The sequence below is a fragment of the Bolinopsis microptera genome, chromosome 5 (assembly GCF_026151205.1).
Source record: "Bolinopsis microptera isolate Bmic1 chromosome 5, MBARI_Bmic_1.0, whole genome shotgun sequence".
Taxonomy (NCBI): domain Eukaryota; kingdom Metazoa; phylum Ctenophora; class Tentaculata; order Lobata; family Bolinopsidae; genus Bolinopsis; species Bolinopsis microptera.
Window position 1 is genome coordinate 22,348,509 of NC_087076.1, and position 18,187 is coordinate 22,366,695.

General features: G+C 38.5%; 1 protein-coding gene across 1 annotated transcript; it reads left to right on the plus strand.

The window, feature by feature from the left end:
* The first annotated feature begins 1,072 nt into the window (after positions 1–1,072).
* LOC134815809 (MAP kinase-activated protein kinase 2-like) lies at positions 1,073–6,426 on the plus strand. Its single transcript, XM_063824399.1, has 5 exons — positions 1,073–1,337; positions 1,514–1,653; positions 1,763–1,907; positions 2,494–2,620; positions 6,347–6,426. The coding sequence occupies exons 1-5, from the start codon at positions 1,128–1,130 to the stop codon at positions 6,424–6,426; spliced, it is 702 nt and encodes a 233-aa protein (XP_063680469.1). The 5' UTR covers positions 1,073–1,127.
* Positions 6,427–18,187: the final 11,761 nt, after the last annotated feature.

Below are 18,187 nucleotides of genomic sequence, written 5' to 3' on the forward strand. Positions count from 1 at the left end.
CCTCATCCTTTAAGTCCTGCCAGTTAATATTGTCAGGTTGGTGTTGAGCCTTCATGATAGAATGCTTCAATTGGGATTTAATTGAGCCTAGTGAACCTATTTTACCACATGCATTTGACAGCTCAAGAAACGTATTCTAAAGATTTGACCCTTTACTCAATAACTAACCAGATTGTGAAAAGTCCTAATGACAATGTTGTGGGGAGTGTTATAAAGTTGTTGTAATCTATAAGTGTATATAATTCACCTACAAGCATAACTGCTTGGCAAGATGAGGTACATCTTTGATTGGTCAAAGGTCTTTCAACAACACAGCATCATCACTTTCATAGTAGTCTCCGGCTTATGACGGGTTCATAGCGGTATTAAACATGTTTTTCTGGGCCCAAACATTGCTCCTACTATGCTATTACTGGTCTCTTGACTAACTCCCAATCATCTGTCCATATGGTAGTGTTTCTGGACAAATAGATGGTATACAATGCCCTCAGGCTGATCTCAGCGATCTTCATGCAGGCCTTCTTCTTCTCATATTAAAATGAAAATTCGATATAATTATCTGAATGCATACACTTATTCATTTGAATACTATTTGTGAAATGGCAAGTACCAGTGAAAGCAATGAAACACCAAGGGTATAAGGGAAGGGATATCAAACAAGGCTCCACTAGCCTAAGACACATAAACAGGGAACATATCTCCTGAAACAGTTATATAGTAGTAATTGAAAGTATTAAACTATGTTAATGGAAATACAAACATTCACACTATTTATACCAGACTTTCAGTCACTAATTAAAACAAATATAGCCGATTTTAAAAATTGCTGCAGGTTTTGATTAAAAACTTGTACTATTTTTCTTCTTTTACTAATGCACGTAAACTAGATGTTAGATCTTTTAACAGAGTTAATTAGGTCTCAATCGTGTTTAGTGGTGTATCATTAATTGATTCTGTTATACTTATATTCTATAATATTTCCTGTGCACAGTTATCATTGGGGGATTTTGATTGAAAACCATATTTCACCATGATCAACTAATTACAATTCTGAACTGAATGTATATTTCTTTAATGATAACTGATTGTTAAAAATTGAACACAATTTATTTTTCTAGGTAGAACACATGCCGTTTCACATATTCAAGAAAGAGGGAAATGGGCAACAGCCGCCCCCACCACAACCACCTACAACCCTTAACTTAGGGACAATAAAATTCAAAACCACTAATATTACCAATGATTACACCATATCCTCCCGTACTCTTGGTGTTGGAATTAATGGCAAGGTCGTTGAGTGCTTCAACAAGAAAACTAATCAGAAATATGCTTTAAAAGTGAGTTTCTTGCATATTTTAAACTTTATGGCAATTATGAAACCGTTTTTACTGAAAAGCTATTTGATTAACACCGGTCTCTCGGACGAATATATCTTCTTGTGTTTTAAACCTACTAATAACCCATTATACCAGGCTAATAACCTATTAAACCTACTAATAACCTATTATACCAGGCTCTGAGGAAGAGTGCGAAGGCGTACAGAGAGTGTGCCCTGCATTGGATGGTACGATCCCATCAAAATATAGTCAATGTGGTTGATGTCTACGAGAACACATTCTCTGGCACCAAATGCTACCTTATGGTTATGGAATGGTAAGTTAAAATGTTTCATAAAATATCTAAACTTGTAGTAAACTTCTGTCCTGTAAACAATTTACACGAGTTAGTTTATATTTTACTTAACCTATGCAACTTCACTCAGTATGGAGGGCAGAGAGTTATTCGAAAGAATTCAATCTAAAGGTGATGATGCTTTTACTGAGAAAGAAGCAAGCATAATAACCAGGCAAATATGCGAGGCTCTGTCTTGCTTGCATTCAAAGAATGTCGCACATAGGGATATAAAGGTAAATTTATCATAACATTATGATTCTACAATTTTACCATTTCAAAGTTAACTTATCTGTGCAACAATTTTCATAGTTTTTAAAAACTCCTGGTACTTCTATGAACCAAGGTCAGATTTCTTTATCAATCAAATTAATTTAAACCACTAAAGTTTCTCGACTTTAAATCATGACGCCGCTAGCTCTGGTGTTACTTATTTTAGACAATGTTAGTTGTGTTTGACCAGAAGATGATTATATAATGATAAAACAGACACCGGCCAACACAGTAGTTTACACGTTATATAATACGTGTATAATAATAACAGTGAAACAAGCACGTCACGACCCAAACAAATGAATGTCGCCGACTTTCTAAATGTTCATGTTGACATGGGTGGCATTGTGTGATACAACTATCTGTCTGAAGAGAGAGAGAGAGAGATTACATCACACCGGTCTGGCTTGGAATTTATCACAGGCCGTCTCGAATGGTTTTTTAGTGGACTTTTAAGGAGAATCATTTACATTTTACAAGGCTTTCAACCATAAAATAATGTGACGAGATTGTTGAGATATCAATTAAATAGTTTCTCTCTCTTTGCAGCCTGAGAACCTGTTATTCAAGAACCATGACGCGAATGCAACGTTAAAACTAACAGACTTTGGGTTTGCTAGCGAGGTTGTGAGCGGTTTGAAACTGAAGACTCCCTGTTTTACACCCTACTACGCAGGTAATAGTTAATTAGTTAATTAGTTAATTACACCTTACTACGCTGCAGGTAATAGTTAATTGGTAATGTAATTAGACACACCGCACCTATTAAATTCAGCAGTGCAGATTAAATAAATCGTTTCTGTGATCTTTCGATTTTTCATTTTAATTTTAGAACAAATTCAAAGAAGTCAATGCAAACAGTTTCACCATAATTTTAGTTTTATTCTTACAAATTCACTACTTGAATTTCAATGAATCCATATCAAAATTTAACATAACATCATCAAAAATCCATTATTTCGCATATTAAATTTCGCAATATTAAAAAAAAAAGAATGCTCAAATAACGTCCTGTTGTAACCATAGTAACGTACTGGACACTGGTTGTCCTGTTTAAACCTCCACGAGAGTGCAGCAAGCAACACGTGAACCAGCATTTCCTGTTGCCTTGCTCCCCTCGTCCCCTCCCTTACCCTCATCGTCTGTCCCGGCATGTAGTACTACTGATCGTCCCACTATGGACTGTTCCCCGTCCAGAGTAAAGCGCATAGAGTTGACCAGGTACCTTGCGTAGAACATGTAGGCAGGGCGCGGGCGTGGCGGGGGAACGTAATAGACATCTTCTGGTACTGGTATTGGTTGAACAGCAATTTCTGGTACTGGTTGAACGGCAATTTCTGGTACTGGTTGAACGGCAATTTCTGGCTCTGGTATAGGTTGAACAGCAATTTCTGGTACTGGTTGAACGGCAATTTCTGGTACTGGTTGAATGGCAATTTCTGGCGAAGGCACACCCTCAATGAAGGGTTTGTTCTTCTTTTTTTTTCCTTTGCCTTTTTTTCCTCCTTTATCTTGCTTTGCTTTTCCGCCCTTGCTCTTCTTACTCTTCTTCTGTTTCCTTCTTTTCTCCAATAAAAGGGGTTCAATATGAATGGTAGCATGGTTAGTATCTCCACTGCCCCTCACCACAAACTTAGACTGCCAGTTAACCCTACCTTTAGCATCAGCCTTGACATTACCAAAGTCCCCCACATGGCGGCTCTCGTCAAAAGACAGAGGACTGCCGTGTTCCTTGTCAGTTGGGTTGTAATGGCCGGATGTAGAACCACAGTCGTACCCCTGCACACTGTCCTTGTGTACGTGTAGACCGTGGTTCCCCTCTTTAATTGCCGTACTCTCCAGTCTCACCTCCATCTGTTGACTTGTGCCGTCCGACCAGAACTCCACGTCTCCGATCTCTGTTCCGTTGTTGTGGAGTCTCATGGTGCAGCGCGCTATTCTCATTACTGGTGCTTTAGCCAGGTCAAAATGGTGCAGTGAGGATAAAACGGTCTCCAGGGCTGCTGCAAACAGCAACCACTGTGCAAACACAGGACACACTAACATGTTGGAAATAGAAGTGGTGGAGGACGAGGTGGTTCTGGTGGTTAACATATTGGCTGTACAATAGAGTCTCATGGGACATACTCTCTCAGTGGTATTATTTGTATAGATAACAAAGTGACTGCTTGTACTGGCTTTGTTTGCTGCATGAGGAGGTGTCATATTAGAGTACTAACTACTACTTGATGTGTATTATTGTTAACCAATAACTACACCGTGTTTTATTGAAGGATAGTAAAGGAATCGTATTAAGACATACAGGATATAATATGATTATAGCAAAGCCCTGGGATATAAGATTATCATAAAGGCAACTTAAGGGAACTTAACAATTCCATCCTGTACTGCTACTACATGGTTCCATTTTCATACATCAACCTATCCAATAAATGAATATAACCCTATCAGAGCTATAAATAGCATCGAGCCACAATATGTTTAGGTTACATCATGCACCATCATTTTAGAAAATAAATATTATTGATTTCTCCAGAGCGGTAATGTTGGTCTGACAACATTACTGCTCTCAGCTCTCTTTGAGGCAGACATCTCAAACTTTAAATACTAATAGCTAGGAGTCTTAGAACCCTCGATCTCTAAGTAGGTAGACATCTCAAACTCGGACCTTTACCGATATTTGAAATTCGACATCTTGCGTGAAATGACGTCATCTAACGTCATCTAGCGTGAAATGACGTCATCTAGCGTCATCTAGCGTGAAATGACGCCTGATGACGCTAGATAGCGCTAATTATCTCTAAATAGGTAGACGTCTAAATCTTTAGCTCTAAGTAGCAAACTTCTACATTTATTTAATATTACTCCGTCACTGTACCCTGCTATATTAACCCTGCTATATTAACTGTTGTTATTCTCAGCTCCTGTTAGGGTGTTGTTAGGGTACTCCGTCACTGTACCCTGCTATATTAACCCTGCTATATTAACTGTTGTTATTCTCAGCTCCTGTTAGGGTGTTGTTAGGGTGTTGTTAGGGTGTTGTTAGGGTACTCCGTCACTGTACCCTGCTATATTAACCCTGCTATATTAACTGTTGTTATTCTCAGCTCCTGTTAGGGTGTTGTTAGGGTGTTGTTAGGGTGTTGTTAGGGTACTCCGTCACTGTACCCTGCTATATTAACTGTTGTTATTCTCAGCTCCTGTTAGGGTGTTGTTAGGGTGCAGTTGTTAGGGTGTTGTTAGGGTACTCCGTCACTGTACCCTGCTATATTAACCCTGCTATATTAACTGTTGTTATTCTCAGCTCCTGTTAGGGTGTTGTTAGGGTGCAGTTGTTAGGGTGTTGTTAGGGTACTCCGTCACTGTTCCCTGCTATATTAACCCTGCTATATTAACCCTGCTATATTAACTGTTGTTATTCTCAGCTCCTGTTAGGGTGTTGTTAGGGTGTTGTTAGGGTGTTGTTAGGGTACTCCGTCACTGTACCCTGCTATATTAACTGTTGTTATTCTCAGCTCCTGTTAGGGTGTTGTTAGGGTGCAGTTGTTAGGGTGTTGTTAGGGTACTCCGTCACTGTACCCTGCTATATTAACCCTGCTATATTAACTGTTGTTATTCTCAGCTCCTGTTAGGGTGTTGTTAGGGTGCAGTTGTTAGGGTGTTGTTAGGGTACTCCGTCACTGTACCCTGCTATATTAACCCTGCTATATTAACTGTTGTTATTCTCAGCTCCTGTTAGGGTGTTGTTAGGGTGCAGTTGTTAGGGTGTTGTTAGGGTACTCCGTCACTGTACCCTGCTATATTAACCCTGCTATATTAACTGTTGTTATTCTCAGCTCCTGTTAGGGTGTTGTTAGGGTGCAGTTGTTAGGGTGTTGTTAGGGTACTCCGTCACTGTACCCTGCTATATTAACCCTGCTATATTAACTGTTGTTATTCTCAGCTCCTGTTAGGGTGTTGTTAGGGTGTTGTTAGGGTACTCCGTCACTGTACCCTGCTATATTAACCCTGCTATATTAACTGTTGTTATTCTCAGCTCCTGTTAGGGTGTTGTTAGGGTGTTGTTAGGGTACTCCGTCACTGTACCCTGCTATATTAACCCTGCTATATTAACTGTTGTTATTCTCAGCTCCTGTTAGGGTGTTGTTAGGGTGTTGTTAGGGTACTCCGTCACTGTACCCTGCTATATTAACCCTGCTATATTAACTGTTGTTATTCTCAGCTCCTGTTAGGGTGTTGTTAGGGTGTTGTTAGGGTGTTGTTAGGGTACTCCGTCACTGTACCCTGCTATATTAACCCTGCTATATTAACTAGTTAACTGTTGTTATTCTCAGCTCCTGTTAGGGTGTTGTTAGGGTACTCCGTCACTGTACCCTGCTATATTAACTGTTGTTATTGTCAGCTCCTGAAGTGCTGGGACCGGAGAAGTACGACATGTCATGTGACATGTGGTCTCTGGGCGTTATTATCTATATATTGTGAGTATATTATATATTATTTTACTTTTATTATTATTTATCTCATTAAACTATATAAAAAAATAAGTATAAAGAATAAGGAAAAGGAACGGGAATGAAGCCAATACCAGAAGTGAAACCCCACCAAAGAATAATTGATCCTTAGGTAGACCTGGTGAAATAAAGTAACTGAACTGTAAGTTTAAGAAAAGACGGAAGGAATAAAGGAGAGAGGAAATAATGTTATGTGAACATCATCAGCAGATGACTTGGCACACCGGTTTCGGGGGTTTAATACCTGTACCGGTTTAATGTGCCAAGACCCCCTAGCAATCACTCGTCAGTGATCACCTGTTCACGTTAAATGTGATGTCAAGGATGTCGCTGACATCAAGTATACTGTATAGTGTATTTGTACAGAATACTAGGTCGGTCTTTCAGAAGCTTTCTGAATTTACTCTTCAGGAGTCTGTCATTATAACATCTTGAAAGAAGTGTCCTATAAAGGGTGTTGGTAGAACACAGAAAAGAATCAAGGTCAGAGATAATGGAAGAGTAACGAAGGACCTGACCGTAAAAAACATTATAACCAACAGAAGAGGAAATATTACTGTTAGGAAAGGTGTACATGACCACAGGAAAGTTGAAGTCATCAAGTTTGTTGTAAAGCTTGGTGGCGACGTGTCCGGAGTTATTCATCGAGATGTTGATGTCGAGATAGTTTACGGACTTATTGTCGTCACCACTCCTCTCCATAAGCAGGTCAGGTGGATAAATGGACCTGATTAGGTTAGAGAAATGCAAATAGTTCATGGTGTTGAGGTCGTCGACATATCTGCAGTTTCTTGAGAGGAGCTTAGCGAGACCGAACTTCTTTTCTTTGATTAGGTGTGTCATGTAGTTGAATTCACACTTCCCTAGCGAAAGATCAGCGAACTGGCTACTGGAATTCCCTCCCATGGGAATGCCTTTCGTTTGTCTTAAAATCTGATCCCCAAAACAAACAAAAGTGTTAAACAGAATAAATGTAATAGCTGTTTTGAGTTTATCAGCAGAAAAACATAAGTATCCGTTATATTCCTTTTTAGAGAAAAAATTGTTGTTCTTATACAGAGAAACACAAATAAATTTATTCGTATTACTAAAGAGGAGATCTATTAGCTCGAAAAGCAGTGACTGTACAACCTGAAGGTCTAGATTGGTATACAGAGTGGTAAAGTCGTATACCTGCATATTAAAAATCTCTAGTCTAGGCAGCCTTTCCAGGAACTGTTTAGAGCTGTTAATGCTCCAGTCGCAGTTAATTCCAGTATTGTTGTAGATAGAGTTGCAGTATTTGGAAAAGTATTCTTTTAAAACTTTTAAAGCTTTGTTGACTACAACTGATATCTGCTTAGTGGTACATTTACTGGCCCCAGCTATAAATCTAGACTTATAAGGATTCTTGTGAAGTTTAGGAATCCAAAAGATTCTCGGTAGACAAAGGTTGTCCTCGGAAACACGAATATTAAAGTTATCTTTAATGAAGTTCACATGTTCCTGAATAATATCATCCTCTACAGAGTTAACCGGATGATAAGTAGAATTGCCACGACACTCTAGAGAAGTGAGATCGTAGCCAAGTTCGTTGAGAAGGGTTAAAAGATAAAACTTCTTGCAGACAAAAACATAATTATTTGAAGCTTTATCTACGGAGCAAATAATAAAAGAAGAAGAAAGACTGTCGAGATAAGATTTAACATCATCCCTTTGTAGAATGGAATTGTAGGGAGTGAAGTTATTAGGGGAGGAGGAGAGGAAGTTAAGGCGATTGGTGAAGATCCGGGAGACCTCATCTTTCCAATCCTGGAATTCCAAACATGAAAGTCCATGCTTCCTAGCCATACGGGTGGCGAAGTTGGCTGAACACTCGTTGAGGCTCTCCAAGATTTGCTCAGGAGGAACAGACACAGGTTCCCTAAATTTGGTACCGTAACTCATGATGCCTCTTAAATCCTCGTGCTCAATGAAAGCAAGGTCACCGGTGATGATGTGGCCTCGAGGCTGATAGCAATAAGGGTTACTGGAACAGGGGCAATCACCTTCCAGGATGGAGGAAATAGTAGTATTATCAAGTGATTTAAGGAATCTATTATAATAAAAAGCTTACGCCCGACAGGAATATCGTACTTATAGTAAACTTTTAAGGGAAGGAAAGGCGTAAGGTTTGGAGGGAGAAGAGTCAAGATCCTAGAGTCACGAATGACTGATTCTATTCGGAGTTTATCAAATATTTTAGAACAATAGTGAAAAGTGATAAACTCGCTATTAACAGAGGTGATATTAGGAGAAGAAGTGCTGTCTTGGCCAGCAAAAGATTGTATAACAAGGAAAATGGCTCCAGATTTGCAGAGGGAATGAGAGCTAAGTTGCTTGAGCTCGCCTTTTTGAAGGCTACTTATATCTTTATAAAAGCTGTATTATATTTCATGTATAATGTATATGCTGTGAGTTCGAAAAAGCGACTACTATTACTATTAATATAATGTATATTATAATTATGAGAATTGAAAATTGAGTGTTGAGTGGGTAATCTATTCGGCTTAAAAAAACATCCGCGGTTAATCGGGGTTCGCAGTAAATCGAGGTTTCTTTTGATTACATTATAATACATCCTAAGCCCTATTTGAAGGAAAGGAGATAGCCGCGGTAAATCGGGGTTGACTGTATCTCGGCTGTTATCCTGCAATGTGTGTAATACTGTGTAATGTGTGTATTTACAGGCCGTCAAATAAAACAGCTCAGTTAGAATGTGATGACAGCACATACTTCCTTACTCCTTTAAACACGTTATTGTATTATACTCACTATCTATATTTTATATTACATATAATTATATTTACATCTTAAATTGTAAGCGATTATTTCGCTTTTGTGTGAGTATCAGATTGCAGACAGTATTACATTCCACCTGATAACATTACGATGTGTCACCGGACATATATATCATGTTGCATGATCTTACACCAACATTAACACAGCAGTGAGCTCACTGTGACGTCACTGTGACGTCACTATGATGTCACATAACAACATGCCCAAACCTGTACAGATGTAACAAGTAGTTACTAGTAATCACACCGTCCTGGTCACGTACGTTGTTAGGGTGTTGTTAGGGTGTTGTTAGGGTGTTGTTAGGGTGTTGTTTGGGTGTTGTTAGGGTGTTGTTAGGATGTTGTTAGGGTGTTGTTAGGGTGTTGTTAGGATGTTGTTAGGGTGTTGTTAGGGTGTGTGTCACACTCCACCCTCACAAACACTCCCAACTTCACCACTAGAGAGGAGACTGGAGAAGCCTCCTCATGCAATTCACTCCGCAAAGTAATAATAATTTCGCCGCTGTTAGTGAGTAATATTATTAATTGTCGGATAATACACAGAGAAACAGCATGTACGCTTGTAGGAGCATGTAAACAGTGCAGCGTGTACGCTTGTAGGAGGTGTACGAGTGCTCTGTCAGTATAGCAGGTAGTCTCTCAGTCACAGAGAAACTATTTGCAGAGGACGCGGAATGTATTCTAGACGGTCTCTGGAATGTTCCTCAGCAGTGTGTTGCACGTTGCAGGCCTCTAACAGAACGTGTGGGCCTCTAACTGTGTGCTCAGCACGTATTATAATGTTTAGTACGTTGAGAGATAGCAGTCAGCAGTGAGTGAGTGTGTCAACTCTTCAGCAATTCTAGCGCGGGTTGGAATGGGGGATTTGTGTGATTCTATTAGAAGTAGAGGAGTATTGCAATTCTAGCGTACGTGTGACCATGTTGTACGTGTGACCATGTTGTACGTGTGACCATGTTGTACGTGTGATCATGTTGTTCGTGTGACCATGTTGTACGTGTGACCATATTGTACGTGTGACCATGTTGTACGTGTGACCATGTTGTACGTGTGACCATGTTGTACGTGTGATCATGTTGTACGTGTGACCATGTTGTACGTGTGACCATGTTGTACGTGTGATCATGTTGTACGTGTGAACATGTTGTACGTGTGACCATGTTGTACGTGTGATCATGTTGTACGTGTGACCATGTTGTACGTGTGACCATGTTGTACGTGTGACCATGTTGTACGTGTGACCATGTTGTACGTGTGACCATGTTGTACGTGTGACCATGTTGTACGTGTGACCATGTTGTACGTGTGACCATGTTTTACGTGTGACCATGTTGTACGTGTGACCATGTTGTACGTGTGACCATGTTGTACGTGTGACCATGTTGTACGTGTGACCATGTTGTACGTGTGACCATGTTGTACGTGTGACCATGTTGTACGTGTGACCATGTTGTACGTGTGATCATGTTGTACGTGTGACCATGTTGTACGTGTGACCATGTTGTACGTGTGACCATGTTGTACGTGTGACCATGTTGTACGTGTGACCATGTTGTACGTGTGACCATGTTGTACGTGTGACCATGTTGTACGTGTGACCATGTTGTACGTGTGACCATGTTGTACGTGTGACCATGTTGTACGTGTGACCATGTTGTACGTGTGACCATGTTGTACGTGTGACCATGTTGTACGTGTGACCATGTTGTACGTGTGACCATGTTGTACGTGTGACCATGTTGTACGTGTGACCATGTTGTACGTGTGACCATGTTGTACGTGTGACCATGTTGTACGTGTGACCATGTTGTACGTGTGACCATGTTGTACGTGTGACCATGTTGTACGTGTGACCATGTTGTACGTGTGATCATGTTGTACGTGTGACCATGTTGTACGTGTGACCATGTTGTACGTGTGACCATGTTGTACGTGTGACCATGTTGTACGTGTGACCATGTTGTACGTGTGACCATGTTGTACGTGTGACCATGTTGTACGTGTGACCATGTTGTACGTGTGACCATGTTGTACGTGTGATCATGTTGTACGTGTGACCATATTGTACGTGTGATATAGTTTGAGGATGGTTTCTCGGTTATCCAACTTCCTCAGCGTCACACTCTGCACTCGTGGCCTTATGATATAAGTTGCAGTGCTCTCCATGAATATGTTACTAGAATATATTCTATATTCTATACACATGTATTGTATCTTTTACCTTATCATCTGTTATCATCTTAAATCATCTGTTATCACTGTACATGTAGTATAATCATGAATCCTGATTGATTATCGAAGTCTCCTTAAAAATGATTGACTCCTGCTGTTAAATATATCTGGATTGTCCAGTGGGTGAGGCGATGCAGAATTGTTTACTTTTAAGGGAAGGTTCCTCTCAGCAAGGAGAAAGAGGTTATGCCCCATTTTTGTAATTTGTCTGAGCAGTAGGACTGTGAGGCCCACGTTTTCCGTAAGTGCAATAAACGGTAACGATTGGTTTTTTGGATTTCTCCCTAATAAGAGGCTGGAGGATATTTTTTTTGGCACTTCCCTCATATACTCGCACTGCTGCACAGATCATGACTTGACATTTTAGATCGAGGGCATGAGGAATAACGGGCACGTGCAGTGTATCCTTGAGGCGGTAGGAACTGCAGGTAAGTGTATAGTGGGTATATATATATAATACTCATGCAACAAAGATAAATTGAGTATAAAATCCTCAATTTATCTTAGTTTAGTTGCAAGTTTATATAACTCATTTTCTAAAGGGTCTCGAAAACTTAAATCAATAACAGAGAGGGTGGTGGCCCTTCTTTTTCACTGAAAAGACGCCATCAGATTTCATATGTCATTCTGGGACCAATTTTGGTGTGATTTAAAGTATCCTACAATTGGGAGTGTACTGTTTCGGCTTTTTGTAAAATCACTGTAACAATATAATCTGTATTCTTATAGTTACAAATTCAACCAAAATAGAGGAAATAGAGGGCTGGCCAATAACAAGCCACAACCCTCTGTAATTGATTTAAGTCTACCGAAACTTTCAGAAATTTGTGTGTAAGACGGAGTATAAATTAAACAAGTTGTTATCGGCCACCATGTGTAACGGAATGTTCTAGCAGACTGTATAAACTATAACATACATTTTCTTACACACACATAATCAAATCTCTGGAATGTTATTTGCTATGAAATCAATGGCAATGTTTTTGAAACTGGTGTAGGGGGTGATGCAACGTCCAATTAATGTCAGTATTCCATAAAAACCCCAAACCGACATAGGACCCATTAATAGACCATTAATTGACATTAGTTTGACATTAAATTGAATTAAATTGACAGTATTGAACATTAATTGACATTAAATTTGTCTTGAAATTTGAGATTATCATATATCGATAAATATTCAAGATATTCACGTCTATGTAATTCAGACCGTTCCAAAAAAACAAAATGTCCATGAAATAATATATGAGTGATGTTTTCTTATCTGTTGATCCTTAGTTTCAAAGACCACCAAAAAAAATTTCAGTCGTTCCAACTACATCCAATCTTCGGTCCCCACCGGGCCACGCCCATAGTTTATTTGTTTTCTTATACAGGTAAAATACTAGAATCGTCTCTTTTTAGTAGAAGGAGTAATGTTACTGTTTAAGATTCGTTATTCAAATAATAAAATGTCATGAAGGCAGTTCGTTTAATGTGGTTTTTTAAGTTTCTGATGATGTTGAGAACCACTCCCCTTGGATATGGCCACGCCCAATTAAGAAAATTAAATTTCGGAAAACCGTATTATTTTAGGTTTTATTGTTTTAATGATCTGAATTTTATCACATTTCACATTCATATGTGATAGTAGTGAATACATTTGAATGATAAAACGTTCTAAAGTGCTAAAAATATGGTAAACAACATAATCGTCTGGTCGAAAAAAATAACGTGTCAATTTAATGTCAGTATTCCAAAAATTTTGCAAAACTGACATTGACATTAATTGGCAATTAATTGACATTAATTGACATTAAATTGAATTAATTACATTAATTGACGTTTTGCATCCCCCCCACTTGTGTATTCATCATGATTATGTCCTAACAGGCCGATCTTCCGATGAGTTTTCGTTGCCATGGCAACACATCAATATGAATAAGAAATTTGTTAAAAACGCAGACACAACTCTTATCGTGTACACTGTACGTGCGAGCGGTTAATTATATGATATGGTAAGCATCTACTTTTTTCAGCATTTGTGCGGGATGACCAGTCACACGTATAATATTCGCAGACACAACATCGCATAAAATTGATAATATCCAATTATCTATAACCATTATCTACACGGACTCTGTCTAAATAGGAATGAAATCGAGAAAACCAAAATATTATATGTTTTCATCCTGAAGTGCTGAGTTCTCAGGCAGTAGGAATCATTATCCTGATAGATATCGAAGGCTCCTTAAATGATTGTCTCTGCTGCATATTATATCCTGGATTGTCTTAGGGAGGCGATGCAGATTTGTTTACTTATAAAAAGGGAGGTTCTGCTCAGGCAGGGAAAAGAAGGTGATGCACATTTTGTATTGTCTGACATTTAGGACTTGACCCCGTTTCCGTAAGTGCAACAAAACGGTAACTGAAGTGGTTTTTTTGGAATTTTTGCTCCTGAATAAGAGCTGAGATATTTGCACTTTCCCATATACTCCACTTGATGCACATGATTCATGACTGGCCATTTAAGACGAGGCATGAGGAAATAACGGGCACGTGCAGTGTACCTCTGAGGCGGTAGGAACTGCTGGTAGTGGTATAGTGGGGTAGTATATATATATTACCTCAGCAACTAAGATAAATTGAGTATAAATACTCAATTATCTTAGTGTTAAGGTTGAAGTTATATAACTCATTTTCTAAAGGTCTCGTAAACCTTTAATACAATTACAGAGAGTGTGGCCTCTTTTTCCACTGAAAAACGCCAATCAGATTTTTTCATTGCATTCTGGGACACAATTTTGGTGTGATTTTAAAGTATCCTACAAATTGGTGTTTACACTGTTCGACTTTTGTAAAAATCACTGTAACAATATAATCTGTAATCCTTAAGTTTACAACCAAATATTGAAATAGAGCTGGCCAATAGCCACACCTCTGTAATTGAATTAAGTCTAACGAAACTTCAGAGAATTGTGTGTAATTCCGGAGATAAATTAAACAAGTTGTTATCGGCCACCATTAGTAAAACGTAAATGTCTAGCAGACTGTATAATACTATAAACGAGAACATTATCTTACACACACTATAAATCTAATCACTGTAAATGTTGCTATGGATATCATGGCAATGGTTTGATACTGTTATTATCATGATTATGCCTTACAGGCCGATCTTCTTCCGATGGAGTTTCGGTTGCCATGGCAACCACATCAATATGATAAAGATTTGTAAACGCATCACAACTTCTGTCGTGTACACTGTACGGTGCGAGCGGTTTATTTTTATGATAGGTAACATCTTACTTTTTTCAGTATTTTTAATTTTTACATTTGCCGGGATGACCAATTCACACGTAATAATTTTCTTTTGTTCGCAACACAACTTTCGCATAAAATATATCCAATTAATTCTAATAACCAATATCTACACGGACCTTCTGACTAATTATGAATGAAAATCGAGAAAAACCAAATATATATGTTTCATCCTGAAGTGCTGAGTTCTCAGGCAGTTATAATTCATGATCATGATAGATATCGAAGTCTCCTTTAAATGATTGTCTCTGCTGCTTAATATATCTGGTATGTCTGGGAGGCGATGCAGATTTGTTTACTTTTAAGGGGGAGGTTCTTCTCCAGGAGAAAGAGTGATTGGCACATTTTGTATTTGTCCTGACCATGTAGACTTGAGCCACGTTTCCGAAAGTGCAATAAACGTAACGAGTGTTTTTTGGTATTTCACCTTAATAAGAGCTGAGATTTTTGGCACTTCCCATATACTCGCACTTGATGCACTAGGATTCATGACCTGTGTGAACATTTAAGACCGATCCCTGAGGAATAACGGGCACGTGCAGTGTCAATCCCTCTGAGGCGGTAGGAACTGCTGGTAGGTGGAATAAGGTGGTGAGCGCTGTTTCCTGGCTGAAGAGGTGGATGTAGTCTGGGGATAGTGGTAGGGCATTGGAGTTTGAGGGAGGCTGGACCGGTGATCGACTATTTTTCTGATAGGAGTCCGATCCTGGTTTGCCATCGTTTTCCAACAGTCCTCCGTAACTATAACAATCCTGTGATCTGGTATTGGTTACTAAACTTATTTACTTGAACATGGTGTATTGAACGTTGGAGCTTATCACTTTACAGTTTACAATCACCTTAACTGAATAATAGAATAGGATGAATACTGAATAGCAATTTATTAATGCTTTCTTACCCGGAGAACTCTGTTTTACTTGGCCCTCCGGTAACACAAGACCGTGAGCCGTGACACTTATTCCTCCACATAATTAAGTCATAAGTCAGAAAGAAGTCCATAATTCTACACTCCATGATTATTTATATATAGTTTTGACTCCAGTCTCCCATCGTTAATGAACTTCTTTCGTCAAAATGTTTTAAGGAAAATGTTCACAGATTTGTTAACTTTTGGTTGGACTCAAATTAACGTTGAGAAAAAAAACATGAATATTTATTTTGGAACAAATCCCGGCTAAAAAAACCAAAATCCCGGCCCGTACCGGTACAAAATCGCCAAATACCAGCCGGTATTCCGCTGCTCCGGTTATAATCCCGGTCGAGTTCTGTCTGAGACCTAATTTTCTCTATTCTCGTGGCAATTTAGATTAGATCAGACACAGTCATCTAAAAATTATGTTAATAAGAAGGTTTAAATTAAAGCAATTAAAAACAGGTTGGGAACTACATTGTTTTGTGAGTACATATTATACGAATATAAGGTGGTTAATATAATTATAAACACATTTAATATATAACATTTAAGACACAATTTTTTTTATTTCCTGCATTTGTAACTCATTAATTTAACAAGTAATATTATATAAAAACCGACATATCTGGTTTGAACAGGGAGCGGCTGTAAACTACTAACCGTCGCAATACATTCGACTATGACTACAATCCTACTTTAAAAACAAACTAATTCATATCACACATTTGCCGAGGAACGACTTCATCACAAGCAGAAAACTGTGACCTTGGAAATAAAGGTAGTTCTTTTCACGACATCGTTAAATGAGTTACATATTTTCACACAAATTAATCGTGCGTGATCATTAAAGGGTTTCTTGTGTGCAGTACTTCTGGGCCCAGCGCCACCCGTTTGGAGTTTTCACATAAGTAAATTGCCGATAATACAATATTAACCTCATTCTGGACATGTAACTATATTATCATTATACTTGTATTTCTTCAGACTGTCCTTCTATATAACCACGATTGAAAAAGAAAAGCGGGCGAAAACATTTGAGACTGCAGAGATTGCAGATGTAACACTCTATTTGAAGACAGTGGCTGCTGAGTGCTGAGCTGCGAATCAATCTATCAGCATCATGTACTTCGATCAGGAACAGACTCCATTTCATTTTCCGACAAACTAGCACCTGTTTTCCCCTAGACATTACCAACGGTATTAAGTAGACTGCATTATATCAGGTTAAATTAAAAAGGCCCTACATCGAACAAGTCTAACAATTAAAACTTAAATGCAAGAGTGCACAATTTACACTAACAATCTTCCTCTTTTAATTCTAATCCAACACAAAAACGTATTCGTCTATTGTTTCACCAATCGTGCTGATAATCAGTATCATGCACTCTGCCACTCTAACTCGAGATGTTTCAAAAGGGCTCCCGACGAGTTGAATTAGATCATATTTTCTTTTGATACCTAGATACAGATTGGGAGTTGCATCATACTAATCTAGTCAACATGGTAACGATTAACGATTAGCTGATCAGCTTCCCAGCATCGACAGGCCAAGAATCCATAAATATAATCATTTGTAGATTTAATATTTATCAATCCGTCGGATCATCATAATTATTTTCAATTTAAAGTTACAAATTGGAACGGTGTTAAGAAAAATAATTTAAGAGAAATGTTTTGAAAGTGCCTGATTCAGGATGAATACTGTACTGATACATAAAAATTTTCCAGATTGTTCATGATAGTGTATTTGTATTTTTTAATATTATCTTATCCGCACAAGTTTCGGAAGCCATCTAACGCTTATTGCAGACACCGGCATATATTTATTTTGGGGTATCAATGCTCTCAGAAATTTTAAACTCAGTCCGATATTATAGTTATACTCACCAGCATTGCCCTAAGGATAATTGGTCTCGCAGTCTAGTGCATAAAACCTTATTGTTATAAACCCTTTATTTTGATTGGGAAAACCTTTCGTTTTAATGGGTTACCGTCCTCTACAGTTTGCATGATAGTTAATAACTCTATCTATTATGTCCACTGAAGATGACGCCTTGCAACATGTTTGAACGATAGCCTGTAGATTTGATAGTTTGATCTAAGTATTTACAACAATTCATCTAAGTTTGATTGAGTCAAAGGGAAACAAATTCCTCTCTTATCTATTATGCTTTATTTAAAATTCAATCCTGTAAAGTGATACTCCATTTTAGTAATTTAACATTGATTTTCCCTCCTTCTGATTTTTACAACTATTAACCGGTCACCTGAATAATAATGAAATCAGTGAATTTAAAAGCTATCGTTAACATCACTCAGAAAATGCGCGTCTTTAGCGCGGGTCTTTTTGTTATGCATCAATCCTTCGTAGATCGGCATATTGCACCACTGTCCTCATCGAGCTGCGAAGGATTGACATCGTGAATCAAATAAAACCGATACTGCTCTATATGGCCGGGCCAATCCTT